Below are 16952 nucleotides of genomic sequence, written 5' to 3'. Positions count from 1 at the left end.
TCTATTATGAGACAACCATTGGTTGTCTCAATCCAGTCATCCTTCTTGGTGAATTCCTAAAAGGTCCTTGACTCATGTTATGTGAGATGATGCCTGATGTATTCTTAGAATTTGTCGAGGATCATTGTGAGGGCATGGTCCTCTAGCACAGGTGTTCTCAATTTGTTGTTAATGAACCTCCACCTTTAAATGTAGTCTTGAGTGGTTTCGCCCAGCTCTTGGTGCAAGTTCATGAAAATATCGATAATGGGGACCGCTGAGCCGTTGGAGTCATACTTCTCAATGAATGCATTAACCAGTCCATCTGCATTGGGTCAATGTGCTCCATGACCATTGTGTTCTGTTGCCGTCTAAGCTTTGTAGAAAACAAATGAAGAGCGTCGCGTCATTGTCTCTGAACTTGCCACACTTTGCAAACAAGATGATCAAGTGTGAATGTATGTAGGTTTTAAGTATCATTGAGCTTGCTGAATTTCTCAACAGTCGCTCCAAGTCTTCGTTGTCTAGACTTTCGCAAAAGTCTTCCCAAGAATTGACCTTCTTCCCTTCATTTTTTATTCGAAGAGCTGTCTTTTGACTCCTTTCCATCTCCTTTATCCTTGACTGCATAGTGTCCACAGACTTGAGAAGGCACCTTTGGACATCCCCTCTCCATTCTTGCCTCTTGAAGCCCCAAAGTTTTTCACAATTTTCCTAAACATTTTCTATAACATGATGAAAGCCGCTTAATCTATCCCTAAGTCATCCTCCTTTCTAACTCTATCCCCTTTGATTTCAAGTTGTCCAGGTGCTTGTTCTCAGTATCTTCTATTTCTACATTAGGGTCCTCCTTTCTAGGCCTTGTGTGGGCCATTGTTCTTGTCAATGCATGGTAACCTAGCATACAACAAGTTGGTTTTTAAAACGAAATAAGGAGCATAGCTTTAAAATACATCATTCAAAACATTGCAAATGAAAAAATAGGAAAAATTTGAGAAACAAGACAATTTCTTTAAATAGTAATAATGAATTTTTACAAAACAACAAGACTGGACTCAACAATAAAGTAGGGGAAAATGGGCAATTGCCGCCCACTCATATGTTTTCCTTACCACCGATTACCCATTTATGGACATCTCATTCCTCATAGTTGACCACCCACACATCATGCAAGCTTATGAGTCAAGCTCAAACTCTACCAGTAAGCTCTTGCTGACGAGAAGTGTAATAACTCATCTCCTAAAAATTTGCATGTTATGTTGGTTAGTGTGATAGCTAACAACAAGGAAGGGGCCCAAAAGGAGGATGTCTGTCGTTCGAGAAAAAGTGTATTGTGCTTTATGGTCATTCATGTTGAAGAAATCCCAAACCACATGTTCCTCAAGCATGTCGTCTATCATATGCCTGTATGCATGTAGAAGTAAGACATTGTTCCTTGTATGCCTAAATGCAGGTCCTTGCTAGATAATGTGTCTCTCAAACCATTTTTAAAGAAGGTGCAACCCACTACTAGATTGGTATCCAACATAACGAATCGTGTGAGTCGTTTGTATAGGAAGACTAGATTGGCCATGGCAAGATAGAGGCACTGGGTCTTAAAATCGCCTCACATCTTGAAAAACTGTAGCACCTGAAGGTCTGCACTACCCAATCTATTGGCGAAGATCATGAGTTTGGTGGTTCAAACTATCATCACCTCTCAGGTCCTGTGTTGAAACTTAGTTGGTTTTGCTTTCATCTAATAGACAATGCCTTCAAAATGAGCAAGAAAGTTTAATGATATAAATGAGATTTATGTCCTTAATTTGTATAATTTTGATGAGATTAACTTGTAATTACATCAATTTAAATTCATTTAAATGATCGTAATCACAAATTTGCAATGTTACGAATAAGATCTAAGTCATTAATTGTACAATTGTAGTTCTACTAATGATATTAACTTGTAATTATATCTATAAAGATTCATTTAAATTATTGTAATCATAGGTATATAACAATAAAAACGAGATTTAGAATCCATTTATTTTCATATTTGTAGTTCGTTAAGTAAGATTAACATGAAATTCCATACAAACAAATTCATTTCATTGTTTGCAATGACTAGTGCATAATAATACATAGCCATTTTCCCATCAAGATGAGTTAACGACTTATGGGAGAGAGTAAGGAGGTATTAAGAGAATGCTGGATGGCTCGCAGCAGCTGGAAGAGAGGAAAGAGGTACGAAGAGAAGGGCTGGACAGGGTGATGAGGAATAGAGATAATAGGTTGAAATACCACGAATCCATGGGAGTTAACGAGACGGGCCGCCTCCTACCGAACTAGGTGACCAGAGAGAGATTGGGCACTACGGACAAACCATCAAATACCCTATACTACGCTTTAGTAAGCAGAGAATCACCGATCTACTTAACCAGGGTTTTCAGAAAATGATCCTCTTCCGACGAATGGAAAGTAACCCTCTTAAGAGAGACAAAAAGGAAGGGTCTCCTTCCGCGAAGCTGCAGAGTACTCTGGCAGGTTTTTGCCCGTCATTACGAGTCATCCTATATTTTGCCACATTTGCAGGAGAAAAATATCCCGATTGCTTGGAGTTGGGGGGAGAGAGAGAGAGAGAGAGGAGGAAGAGGGGGAGGGGGAGGGGGAGGCGGAGGAGGGGGAGGAGGAGGAGGAGCAGCATCAGCATCATATCTAATGGGAGGGGAGGTAGTGGTGACTTTTAGCAGGGGAGATACGGTGGAGGTCAGCAGTGACGACGAGGGGTTCAGGGGTGCACTCTATACCGCAAAGATAGTGAAGCTGCTTGCAGGAAGGCGCTACTGGGTGGAATATGATACATTGGTGTCTGACGAGGATGAGAAGAAGCCACTTAAAGAAAAGATTGATTTCTGGCACGTCAGGCCATGCCCGCCGGAGGTGCCAAGTGACGGAGGATTCAACGTCTACGAGGAGGTTGATGCCTTCCATAATGAAGGGTGGTGGATCGGCGTGGTCTCTAAGGTGGTCATCGGAGGGAAATACAGGGTTTATTTCAGGGATTCCAAGGAAGAGATAGAGTTCGAGCAATCTCAGCTGCGAGTGCACCAAGAATGGGTTGATGGAAAATGGGTTACATCCACCCAGGTGAATAACATGCTGTTGAATAACATGACTCCTTGTAGTTTGTTCGATCAGTTTCCTTTTCATATTGCTCTTCACTTTCTTTTTTGGTGGATGGCTTTTGTTTGTGCCCGTACGATTAAATCTTAGAGTTGCGATGTTTTAATGGTCTGCTCTGTTCTTGGATGCAGTTTTCAAAGGGCAGTGTGACATTCAATCTGGGATTCTTGTTTTGTTTATAGTAGTTGCCTCTTGGTTCGGTGATGTTATAGTTGGGGAATCGATTTTTTTGTTAGAAACTGTTGCACTTGTGACGGTTCACATGGTGAAGGTTTTGGTCTTTCTTTGTCGTTTTCTTTTTTATTTTTTAGAAGCATTTTGGCCTTTCTTTTCCAGGACATTCATCTTCGCCTGCTTTGCTTTTCTTCTGGAGGAGTTGCCGTTTCGTCTGCTTCCATTCGTTTTGTGGCGTTCACGTTCTATTTGGTTCTATACATGGTCTTGGATTTTGCCTTTGTTCCATGATTCCTGTTTATGGTTCAATCTGCTTTTCGTATTTTCCTTTCCCTACCGATAGGACTTCTAAATGTTTGGCTAATACGCAATGGCATTAGTTGTGATGCTTGATCTCCTCTTTATTTTGTTCTGAAGGTTTCATGGTTTGTGTGCATGTCCTTTGCGTGCTGAATCCCCTTCATGTGTTAAGAGGGCATTCATAAAGAGCATGCTTTCGTGTCAATTTCTACAATTATGGTAATCTTTGAAGTACCATTGTCACAAATATTGTGATATTTTTAAAAATATCTTGACATTAATGAAAAAAAGAACAAAAATGAAAACAAGTGAAAAAGTCGCATTTTTTTGAAAAAGGGGCAAAATAAATTTATCACATTTTTTTCTTTGTTTCCCCTTTTTTTTGTTTTTATCTTTTTTACATTAATATCATCATGGATTCATATTTAAACTTAAACATTCAAACTTTTTTTATAATTTTGTCTAGTTTTTTTAGTGTCTCCTTATTAGTTTTTCATTTATTTTTTACTTTTACCTAATTTTTAGGTTTTCTTCATTTTCCCAGAAAAACAACTTTACTGAAAAATACATGTGACTGAAAAATACATGTGAAAAATATCATTGTTAAAAACTGAGAATGATGTCTGTGACACTGCTTTGGATATATGACAAGCTAGGCTAAAAGTCATGTTCCCCCGAAACAGTAGACATGGGATGCCACGCATGTCCATAACTGCAGTGCTGGTTTTGGTGATACAAGGTGCTGTGCCTTTATCACTTGTCTTTCATGATTTCATCTGCTTTTTCTAATTCTCTTCTCAACGTCATTAGCTCTAATTCTCTTCTCAACGTCATTGCTAATTAATGTACAAAGCAAGAGAAGGTTTTGATTGGCTGACCATCTCTGTGATGATATCCATCACCTTGGTCGGAACTGAAGTTCTTAGTCTGTTGATGAGGAAACTTATCTTTTGGTGTTTATGAAGGCAAACTTCTTGCAAACTGTAGAAACTAGGTCCATCCTCACAGAGGCACAAGGTCAACTTTTACACTGTCGAAAAGTTTAATGCTACTTTACAACTGTAGCTATCTCTCATTTATCATGCCTTTGCAACAGCAATTTCAAGAGGGTCCAGCCATTAAGAAAAATTTTGTCTACAAAATTACAGTATACCTAGTTCCATTAGGTTGTGTTTAATTCATTGCGATCTGAGATCCCTAGGATCTCAAATCCATGGATTTAAGGTCAGACCTCCCCCCATCCAACCTTAAATCCATGGTTTTTAACATGTAGCATGTACTTAAAATCCATGCTACTGAGATCCTCAGTTTGTTTAAATTGAAGATCTCCCAAAACACACCTTTTAATGCAGCCTCGAATCTAAGATCCAAGGCTATCAAACACGGCCTTATGGTCTTTATCTTTAGTGTTTCATTCACATCTTATCCATGCAATACCCACCGTTGTTGTCTTTAACTCGTTATTATTTAATCTGCTTTTCACCTTTTTCTGCCGATATTTATAAATGTTTGGCTAATCCATGGTGAACTTAGTTGTGATGCTTGATGTCCTCTATGTTTCTGCTACTTATTTGCCTGAAAATTTCCGTGAATTTGTATGAATGTGTTTGTGTGTGCTGAAGCCCCTTCCTCTAAATGAGAACATTAATAAAGAGCATGCTAACATGTCAATTTCTATAATTATGGCAAACTTTGAACCTACAACAAGCTAATCTGAAAGTTGCGTCTCTGGGATAGTAGACATGGGATGCCATGCTTGTCTGTAACTACAGTCTGGTTTTGATGATATGAGGTGCTATGTCTTTATCACTTGATTGCCTTTTGTCTATTTTTTCTAGTATGCTTTTCAACTTCATTGCTAAATTAATCTGCAAAGAGAAAGTTATGATTGGTTTCCCATCTCTATGATTGTATCCATCACATTTGTGGAAACTGAAGTTCTTAATCCATTAGTGAGGAAACCTTTCTTTTGGTGTTTATGGAGGCAAACTACTTGCAAACTGTAGAAATTAGGTCCATCCTCACAGAGGCGTAAACTCAACTTCAACCCTATAGAACCTCACAACATGCTACTTTGCTAGTGCAGCGTCCCATATAGCACGCCTTTGCAATAGCAGCATCAAATCCTAGGGTCCAACTGTTTAGTTAGCTCCGTTATTATCTTTGTCTCCATCTTTTCTTTCACATCTTATTTGTGCACCACTAAGAGCACAGTAGTGTTGTTTGTATGTGCATTTTGTTCTATATGAGTTCTGTGATATATTTCTACCCACCTTGTTTATTTTTCTAATGTAATCGATTTTTTTGCTATCAATCTGAATGGTAGACGATCTAAATATAAGGGAATGGTGCTTGATAGCTGCATGATATGGTTTCTACCTTTTACCCCCTCCTTCTCCAGTGGTAAAAGACACAATGAGCTTCAGATTTCATTCTCTATGATCGTGATAGTATGCTTAATGATTAAAAGTGCAAGCATTACTGGCTTTGGGAGTCAAACCTGGTTTTTAGAGAGAAGCCTAGCTTTTGTTTGTTTGGCTCACAGGGCAGGGGCTCCTTCACTTTTCCATAACTGTTGGTAGGGAAGCTTCTTTGCCGTTTATCATCTAGGTTATATAATGTACTAGTTTGATCATTTCCCAGCTTCCTATTGGCTGGAAATTACTGGAACAAAATTTCCTAAGAGGAGGCAACATTTTTTTCTGCCATTCCAAAATTTTTTGGAGACCAGCAAAAAGACATGCATTACTGACATCATTTTGTGTGGAGCCCACCTCCTCTCTTTTCATGTCAAAGGGAGTCACTGCAAACTGGACATGAGTGTCTGTTCTACTTATTTGTAACATGCCTCAAACCTCTAATGTCTTGTTTGGTTCTACAGAAAACATCTCATCCAAGCCACCTTGTTTTGGAAGTTGGGACAAGGTTACATAGTGCAATGAAGAACAATGTGGTAAAAGCACATCGGAAATCGTATGAAATGGGTCCAAAATAAGATATATAATGTAACATATAGTAGGCACTAAACCACATAGACTTGTTTGGGAGGATGCCACGTATGTGTTGACACAGCTGGATACTTAGATGCTAAAAGCGCTAGGCTGGCCTAATGGTTGGCCTTCTAAAAGGCCTAGGCACTAAAAAAACTTGGGGTACAAAAATATAAATGATGATTTATTAGACAATATTGAGTTTAAATTAAGCACACTGAAGCTGAATAATTAATATTGAAGGGTCAAAAACATAAGAGTACATGACATTCAGACATTGAACATCGTACGTGACAAATGGCTTTAAGTAATACATTAAGTGCATTGTATTACAGAACTGTTAATACAAAAAGGATTTCTAATCAAAATACGAGGAAATATAAATGCAGAACAAATCTTTGATGGCTTGGCTAGGTTCTTCTTCTTGAACACAATAACTTTTGAAAGTATTTTCATCCTTTTATGTAGTGGTGCCTCGTTGTCATCATCCTCATAATCAAGGACTATTTGTGCTAGTGCATGCTCCTGTTCTTCAGTTTCAAGTACAATCTCTAGTAATTTATCATCTTGCTCTTCAGTATTAGGGACAACCTCTGATGTCTTGCTTTTTAGTGTCAGAGACGATGTATAAACTAAAGGTGATTTGGACAATATCAGCTTGCCATGCCATTATTTCATCCATTGTGGTGATGAGTATTTGGTGTACAAAAATCAAAACGAAATAGTTATAAGTTAGTGGCAAATTCACAAATATGACATACATAAGCAATTAAGCATACTAAAATTCCACACATATTGGAACATAAGTTTGTTCAACTCGTAACAATAAAAAATGTAAAAGTTTGTGTTCTAAAAAAAAACAATTGTTAAGTCTAATGATGAGATGAAGAAGATGGTTACACTATCATCATCATTAGGATCAGACAAACTTAAGATTTTCATCATCTTCTGGATTAGCTTCCTCTTCCACTTCTGCAAATCTCTCCAGCTTCTTTTTATTTTGAATCTTCTTCCCTTTATGTTTTGTAGATCTTGTATATCGCTCGTCCATAAATTTTGATGTTCCAGCAGCCTTATCAACATTAGCCCCTGTAAGTGAAGCATCTTCATCTTGAAGACTGCGTCATCACGATCATTCAGCTATATTCATAGGTATCAACTTCTCTGAATTCAATAGGGCCCCTCATGTTCCTTTTGGCTTTTCTTTTTTCATGTCTTTGTCTTACTCATTGATTATATTGAACAAATCTAAGTCCACTTCTTTTTTGATGTGGAGCTGCACATAAAAATAAATAAATAAATAAATAAATAAATAAATATATATATATATACACACATCAAATAAGACGTAAGATGAGAATATAGCAAATCCAAAAAGTTTTGCAATTACTGCTTCAAATGTATTCCAATTGCAGTCAGAGTTGGATCCACTACTGGTACAACTTAATATTTGAACTGCAAAATCTTGAAGCTGAGGACCAATGTTTTAAAACCTGGTGACTCGGGATTTGACTTATTCGTTCTTGACTCGTGACTCAGCAGGTCAACTCGGTGACTCAGGCTGGGTTTTGTTAACTATTGCTTTAAAAGAAAAGCAATAATGACTTGAATACATGTATAATTTATATCATCAAGTAATAACTAAGTTATATGATCTCTTTTGATAACAAGAAATTGATTTATAATTGCATTTTTCAAAGAAAACTGTGTGGCAAGAATAAGTATATCAACGAAGAACAAGTCAATAAAAATCAAACACTAAGATTAACGCATTCAACATTTACAACCATCTAATGATTAGCAAATTCAACATATATGTTAATATTATATAAAACTGAAAATCCAAAAGTAAAGGGTCCAATGTCCTAAAAGGCTAAAACTTGAAATAAATACACTGTACAAGAAGTTAAACCTAATTAGTTTTACCTTTTCGTTTGTAATATATAAATTTAATAAATGAACAATAAGTTAGAAGATTCATGTCAAATATTAAGGAATTAAGTAGTTAATAAACAAATTACCTTCTTAATTACAAAATACAAAATTTATCACTGGACTATCATCGAGTCAAATGAGTTTTGGCCAAGTCAAACCGAGTTACAGCCGAGTCAGGCTGAGTCATGCTGAGTTGTGACAAAAACCGAGTTCCCTTACTGGGTTGAATAACTTGGTAGAGGGCTGAGTCAAACTGAGTCAACCGAATCATTGACTCTGCGAGTTTTGAAACACGGCTGAGAACAACCAATGCCAAAAGACTCCTCCATCAGCTACAAAAACTAGAAATGTAAAAGCTATAAAATTAATGTCTTTCTTTCAATTGGTGGAAGAAGCTCTACAACCTCAATTGATGAATGCACCACAACCTCTTCTCAGATGCAGCACCTCCACTTTGGGCACATTGTTGCCTCAATGACTAACACAGCCTCCATTATGTAGTTTTGGATTTTGGATTTGGGTGCATCTTTTAGTATGTCCTTAAATGACTCTCTTCTATTGAAATGCAAAGCTAACTCAAGTACTTTCGTATGTACAACAAATGCAATGCAGCAGTGTTCTTATCAAATAAAAAACACTGAAAATATTAAAGAAGTATTTGAAGATTCAAAGGTTTTCAAAATTTCAAACTTTAGATGCATTCCCAAATTAAATCTAAAATATTATCTATTTCTCAAAGAATTGATGGACGCAATGTTATTTTTCCACCAAATAAATGTCTTGTAGATTACCAATTTGGGAAAGATGATTGGAGAAGGTTTTAGCAGGGAAGACTCTATCATGTGGATTTTTTGGACCTCTGCAAATGATCATATAATATTGTCAAAAGAAATATAGGCTTATCATCTTTAGCATCAAAGGTTAGGTCATTTAAATATTGCAAAACTAACAAGCATTCCATTTTCAAAAGAATTCTGCAGAAAAGATTTCTTCTGCAATGATTGTGTCATGGGGAGAAAGAAATTCCTAGCTTATGATATAGAACTTTTATCTCAAAATTTAAGTCACATGGACATGATATTTTGGGTGCTGTGACAACGTCAATGCAATGTGGGTGCGGCAATCCCATTGTCACAGAAAACACATTTTATTCAAAAACAAAAAAAACACGAGACAAACGTTGAAACAAGTCAGCCATGAAAAGCGGGAAAAAACACTTTTTTTTGAAAATTTTTGAAAAAAAAAACGTCAAGATGAAAGATACATGAAAAGCATTTTATTGGCTTTTATTTGCGTTTTTTCTGGAGGTGAGGGGATGACTCTTTCTCCTTTTTCAGTGATCGCTATGTCTTATAGTCACTCGACCTGATATTTCCTTGGTGACGAGTAAGATTCAATTCATGGGGCAAACCAACTCAAGTGCATTGGGAAATGGCAACGATGATTCTTAAATACTTGGTCCTTTTTTAAAGAAAGAATTGTTGTTCAAATCAATGTTGTGAAAGACATATAGTGACATGTATCGGTTAGGACTACTTATGCGCGTATCGTAACGTATCGTAAGTGTATCGTACAATTATTTTTTTAATTAATAAAAATTAAGAAATAAAAAAAATTAGAAAAAATCTTGAATAATCAAGAAAATGTATTCTCTATAAATAACTCATCACATAGATTATAAACATTTATGATTCATCATTCATAACTCATAAGTGATGACACATTAATAAAGTAAAGTTTACTTAAACTTTAAAAGTCTTTTACATCACAACAAAACATATTATTCATAATCGTTTGCTGTCAAATAAGGATCGAAATTATGCTTATGATTAAACAACATCATGATTATCATCAATCAACATAATAATCATCTTTTTCATCTTCATTATCATTCCTTCAAAATGGTATTTCATCCTTAAATTGATGATTTATTGGTGATTTCTCTTTAAAATAGCAAAAGCTCTCCTTCTCACAGCTCTTAAAGTGGAAGATGAACTTTTAAAAGAAATCTTGACAAAAAGGGCATCAAACCCCTTTTGAAAAACAGACTCGTATCATAAGATACAACCTGCATTGGCCGTATCATGATATGGTGGCTGTCTCATAAGATACAGCCAATACGGGCACGATACATAAGCATTTTGTGTGTTGTACCCATATCATATAGGTTTTTCCAACCTATATGATATATACATATCGTATGATACAGATACCACTGTTTCAATAACAAGGTGCTCTTGAAGTAGTTGCTTATTCCGATGCAGCCTATGTAGAATCTATTACTGGCAAAAAGTCTGCTATCGAACTTTGTGTATTTTTTGCAGGGAAACGTAGTCATATTGAGAAGTAAAAAGCAGACTATATCAGGTAGGTCAAGTGCTGAATTAGAACATAGGGGTATTGCATAAACAACATCTGAAATGATGTGGATCAAATCCATTCTGCCCAATTTGCAAGTGAGTGTACCCTTCTCCATATTGATGATATGAGCCAATATAGCAAATAGTCTTGTGTTTCATGAGAGGAGCAAGCATATTACCATATACATGATGCATATACAGGGCAGATCTCTACAAGTCTTTGGACATTTAAAAACCAAGTTGTAGACATGTTCACCATATCTATTGCCAATTCAGGGTTTTTGAGATGTTGTAACAAGCTAAGCATGATAGACATATCTGCTTGAGCTTGAGGGGGAACATTGGAAAGAAATATTGATAGGCATGAGGGGGCTTTTTGCAAGTTTGGTAATCTTTTTAAGTTCCTTTTTATCTTTTCTTTATTATGGTGGATTCCTATGTAATTTTATTAGCTTATCCCTTTAAGTTGCGATTAGGGTTAAAGTAATTTAAGTGGACTAGTTCTACCTCTCCCATCTCTCTCTCCTTGTCCCTATTCCTCCTCTCTCTTCTTACATGTTCTTAAGCCTGGGCGTCGGGCCGGGCTGGGCCGATCGGACCCGGGTCCGGGCCCGATAGGCCGGCCCGGCGGCAGCCCGGCCAGGCCCGACTCCCGCTCCGCCTCACCCTCTCCCTCCTCCTCTCTGCTCCCGCTCCCCCTCTCCCTCTCTGCTCCCCCTCTCCCTTGTTGCTCCAGCTCTGAGCTCCCCCTCTCTGTTCCCCGTCTCCCTCTCCTCTCCTCGTCTCCCTCTCCCCCTCTCCCTCTCCGCTCCCCCTCTGCCTCCGTCCCCACCCCTCTGCTTCCCTCTCCCTCTCCGCTACCCCTCTCCCTCTCCGCTCCCCCTCTCCCTCTCCCTTCCCGTCTCCCTCTCTGCTCCCGTCTCCCTCTTCGCTCCCCCTCCTCCGTCGCCATTGCTGCAGCCGAAGGGTGGGGGGAAAGGGGGTCGGCTCCGTCGCTGTTGCCGTTGCTGCAGTCGGAGGGCGGGGGAAAAGGGGGTTGGGAGGGGGAAAGGGGGTCGGGAGAGGGCGGCCGGCGGGGGGGAAAGGGGTGAGGAGGGCGGGCCGGGCCGTGCCGGGTCCGGGCCTGGCTGAGCGCCCCGACGGGCCGAGCCGGGCCGGGCCCGGGCCAAGACCCAAGCTATCGGGCCGGGTCGCTCGGCCCGATGCCCACCCTTACATGTTCTGCAACATTCCCTATTATTCTGATCCTATCTTGGATTCTAGATCTGTTTGTTTTTGCAAGGAAACTCTAGGTACATTCTTCTGGAACAATTCATGTAAATCCTCTCTATATGCTTCCGATGGTCGACTGTGTTGCTCCTGAATCTAGACCATAGTTATAAATATGTTTTGGCATTCTAAACAGTGAGGTTTTTAAGTATAATACAACCAGTTTAAAAAAAAGGAAAAATGCATTATTTTTTTAAATTTTAAAAATCTTAAAAAATAGGGAAAAATAAAATAAATGAAAAACTAATCATAACATCAAAAAAATTAGTAGATAAACAACAAATAAAAATTATATAATGGAAACAAGCAGTTTGGCATCAGAAAATGTTTGGCAAAAAATGTGAAAAAACGTGAAAAAATTCATTTTTCATGTTTTTTTTGTTTTGGTATTTTAAAGAAAAACTGCATTTTTTCCAATAAAACAGCATTTTTTTTTCCAAAAAACGGCATTTTTGCCATTTTTTCGGCTTTATTTTTCACATTCTTTTTTTTAAAAAAATGTTTTTTCATTTTCGTGACTATGATATGGACCCCAAGTAGGAATTTATGTAATTTAAGTTTTTACTTTTCTCATTTTACCCTTCTGTGGAAAAATGGTCATAGTTCCTCTTTAGTGATTGGATCTTCAACCCGTTTTTTGGAGACGGACCTCAACATCTCAAACTTTCCAAATTGGTATTACTCTGACCTTATATGTGAGCTTTTGGTCTCACAGTTCACCTTGGCAACCCAGGTCACAGGATTCTAGGTTTTGTAATCCTGTAAATGGAAAGTCAAATACCTTTGGTTCTTTGTTTGTATTTTTGGAGTAATAATGCATTTAGGATCATTCTCTGTGAATTAGAAGAGAAAGTACACGTCCTTCTATTTCCATAAACACCCATACTATGGTATGTTGGCCCATATTAGAGTTTTAAGATCGGTTCTTTAACTTGTTTCACAACCACAGGTTTACAGGGGTGTCCTAGATACGTTTCAGTAAGATGACTATCTATCCGGATCCGCAGGCATTTTCCTCTTCTGTTTGAGGCATTGGTGTATTCCACTGGACTCCCTGTAAAAATTTTGCTTTTTCTTATTGATATTTACCATGCCATGACTAGGGACGAATTTGACCTTTGTCTTCTCTTTTGATCTGGATGTGGATTTCTTCCTATTGTTTCTTGATCCAAAATTTCAAATAATATATGTAATTGCATTTACCTCTTTGACCAAATCTACTCATCCATTGATGTTTTCCATTTTAGGCTATTTCCTTCATTTCTAAGCTTGTCTAATTTACTTCAAAAATTCCATAAATCTTCATAAAAACCAATAACTCAATTGTTTCCTTGCTTTCACAAAATATTACTTTATTACCAAGTCTTTAATTTAATATGATTTCATTTTGGGTCCTCCTACTGCCTTTCTTTTATACTTCCAGAATTGGACACATGTGAAAAACATTCATTTGTTGAGAATTGTGTATATACTATATACAGTGCTTAATATTACGGAGCTTATTAATTGCTTGTTCCCCATGTAAGTGATTCTATAACATGCTTATATACTTTCATGTGGGACTAGTTGCCTTAATAAATAAGTTAATAATGCAATATTCATAATTTCGTTTTTGGCATTTTGTCTTTTCAAGGTCTTTGCAATGATGATGCATCCAGTGGCTGTCCAATTTAATCCAGTATCTGGCTTCTGCCACGCTGTAAGCTCGTCTGTGCAACATGATACTCCGATAAATTCAGTGACACAGTCCACAAAAAAGCAAAAGTTGCCTATTATCAGAAAAAAAAGCTTCTTGCACGAGGCACCACCTGCAATGCCACCTGCAGTTCTAAGCTTGGAAAATGAGGCCTTGATATCCTCCGAACTGCGACCTCAAATGGAGCAGAAGTTACCAAATCAAAAGTATGGACTGTCTGAGTGTCCTTTCCTTGAGCTGCAGGCAGTGGCAACACAAACCAATGGGCCAATTTATGAGGTTAGCCTTGACCAAATTACTCGAGTACCTGCTGCAAACCCTGACTCATACAGAAGAAAGCGCAGACATGTAACCTACTCTGAAGTGATCACGGATAAAACAGCCTATCAAGATATGGACTCTCAGAGCAATCTTCACAAGGCAGAAGTTCAGACTGATAATGGGAGGAAGCCGTGCAAAGCAAAATCTCACGAGGATACAATTGAGAGGAGAGCTGCAGTTTTCTTGCCTAAAATAAAAAGAAAATTAACACTTGAAGACGTACCAAATAAACCTACTAATCCTACCTTGTTGGCTGATGACAGCTTTCCTGATGATATTCTCTTTATTAGAGTTCCTTATCTGAGGGGTTCAAAAAGTGTTGGGGAAAGTGAATCAGGAATCGTGGCTGGATATGGGTCCAAGAGGGACCTTAACAGAGTTGCATACCATTTGGTTCTCAAGGCTCTTTATATCCAAGGTGAACACAAGTGGAAGCATGAGCTCTGGTTGACTGAGCTTCGAGATGCACTTGGGATAAGTAATGATGATCACTCAAAGGAATTGAAGAGTATTACATCAGGCGAAAATGTTTCTGCATTTACGTAGTCTTGGTATTTCATGTAAAACGGTCATTGGTATGGTTCTATACTTTTATGATGTACGTTCCTTCCCATGGGACTGAAAGTTGTCTTTCAGTGAAGGAATTGTTTTCGGACTTTGATTGCAATGGGCGGGAAATTATGTGACTTCATTTCTCCGTTTACTTCAGATTACCTCTGCTACTGTATGTAAACGTTAGCTCGACCCTTTCTGGGAGGCCTGTATATGCACTCGTAGTTGCAAATGAATTATATATATATATATATCTGTGTCATATGATTTTCTGCATTATTTGGCTTGGACAACAAGTTTCGTCTTGAGAACCAAGGTAAGAATTAATTATGCAGCAAATGGTTAAGTTGATCCGTTTGGTTGCAAGGTCAAAACAAGTGTCTTGAAAACGAAGAGTCCTTGTTTATATGAACAAGCTGTAATTATGTTCATTATTTGTTTGCAAGGACAAATTTTTCAACTTGTTTTGTTTAATGTTTGTTTAATTAGACGGACAAGTTTGACACATGTTTTGCATTGTTCTATCTTTATATATATATATATATATATATATATATATATATATATATATATATATATACATGATAAAGCAAATGAAAATGTATGACCTAATAAAAATACTCTTTTTCTTTCAATAAAAAATTCACATATGACGGGAAAATATTTCAAAAAATATATTAAAAATACAAACAAATAAAAATATTCACTCACTCTCTCTTTCCTTTTCTCTCTCTACACATGAGACGGGAAAATATTTCAGATATTAAAAATACAAACAAATAAAAATATTCACTCACTTTTTCTTTTTTTTTTCTCTCTCTACACATGAGAGGCTTAAAATCAACATATAATGAAAAAATTAATAAAATATGTAAACAAATCTAAGCTAACAAAATTACTCTCTTTGGCTCTTTTTATGCCTACAAACAATTTAAAATATACCAACTAACAAAATACTCTCTTTGTCATTTCTCATTCTTTTTTTTCTCTCCCTACAAATATTATAAATGACATAAAACCCATATATTATAAAAGAAAAGATCATCCAATTTTGAACAACACAAAAACATAATTGGAGAGTAAGCTTTCAATTTGTTACATGCAAACCATACAAAGATGTCTAGATATAAGTTTCTGGAAACAACTAAATGTATATCATGATAGTTATGTGACCAAAAACAAAACTTTCATGTTCTTCATTGAAGTTCATGAGTTGAAGATAATGACGATAGTGATCAAGCAGCCACCAGCAACCATAAACTAATGCTCGTCCATTGCATCGTCACCTTGGTCCTTGCATTTCAACAACAATTTATGTAAATACTATTGATAATACAGTATACACTACTAGAAAAAACATATAAAAATAAGCTTGACATTGACAAAATCTTTAACCTAATCCCGCTACAAAGAATATCAAAAAAGAAAAGTAATGTGAAGAAAAAAGAAAAATGGCTGAACCAATCATAATCTAGAAAAAGAAAAAAGGAACAGTTCGATCATACCAAATGAAGACCAATGATTATATGTAAAATAAGATATTTCCTACCAAATCCAGATGGATATCTGATTTTGATGGACGTCCAATATAATTATATGTAAAAATGTTGATAGGACTTGCAACTTGTCGGATCGCAAATTGGAAGCAATACCCTATCAGCCATATATGGTTATGTTATATGTGATTCGAATCATATTCTTTTCTATATGTTTATGGTCCGATTACATTGAGCTGTAGAATAACCCAACCTTCTTAACAAACATTTGTATGGGCAAGTTGGTTTCGTGATCATAAAAAGGATCCCAAGGCGCCTGTGCCACTCTGAAGATTGTCCCAATTTCTGTGACTTCCGTACAAGCGCATACCATGAATGATTGCATTGAAGCCACAAATTGTAGTCATTGACAAGTCATTAGTCATCCAACCACTTCCGTCGATGACATTTCTGTCAAGCACTTCCTTACCAACAAGAATTTTTATGGATATCGGCTTCTCTTGTAATGCAGAGCGACTCCCTGCTAATGGCAGATACCTTCCTCGACAAATATATGAAGTGCAGGTCCTATTTGTCTGCCAATTAATGATGTGTTGAGAGGTTAATAATTCTGAATGCTTTCACATTTTTTATTTTCCTTACAATTTAGGAAGAGAGTCTGATTAAGTATTAGAGAACATGTGCGCTTTATCTTCGAGCAGTTATAAGCCAGAGCGTT

General features: G+C 37.2%; 1 protein-coding gene across 1 annotated transcript; it reads left to right on the top strand.

Annotated features, from left to right (window-relative positions):
- The first annotated feature begins 2620 nt into the window (after positions 1 to 2620).
- LOC116254494 (uncharacterized) lies at positions 2621 to 15017 on the top strand. The gene is made up of 2 exons (XM_031629917.2): positions 2621 to 3105; positions 13803 to 15017. The coding sequence occupies exons 1-2, from the start codon at positions 2677 to 2679 to the stop codon at positions 14730 to 14732; spliced, it is 1359 nt and encodes a 452-aa protein (XP_031485777.1). The 5' UTR covers positions 2621 to 2676; the 3' UTR covers positions 14733 to 15017.
- The last annotated feature ends 1935 nt before the right edge of the window (positions 15018 to 16952 follow it).

The sequence above is a fragment of the Nymphaea colorata genome, chromosome 5 (assembly GCF_008831285.2).
Source record: "Nymphaea colorata isolate Beijing-Zhang1983 chromosome 5, ASM883128v2, whole genome shotgun sequence".
Taxonomy (NCBI): Eukaryota; Viridiplantae; Streptophyta; class Magnoliopsida; order Nymphaeales; family Nymphaeaceae; genus Nymphaea; species Nymphaea colorata.
This window is presented reverse-complemented; position numbering and strand designations above follow the sequence as displayed.

What these genes read in the sequence shown, in the direction of transcription:
- LOC116254494 (XM_031629917.2), top strand. Translation starts at nt 2,677, where the DNA reads ATGGGAGGGGAGGTAGTGGTGACTTTTAGCAGGGGAGATACGGTGGAG. An exon ending in AATGGGTTACATCCACCCAG is followed by an intron (nt 3,106 to 13,802) that starts GTGAATAACATG and finishes TGTCTTTTCAAG; the next exon opens with GTCTTTGCAATGATGATGCA.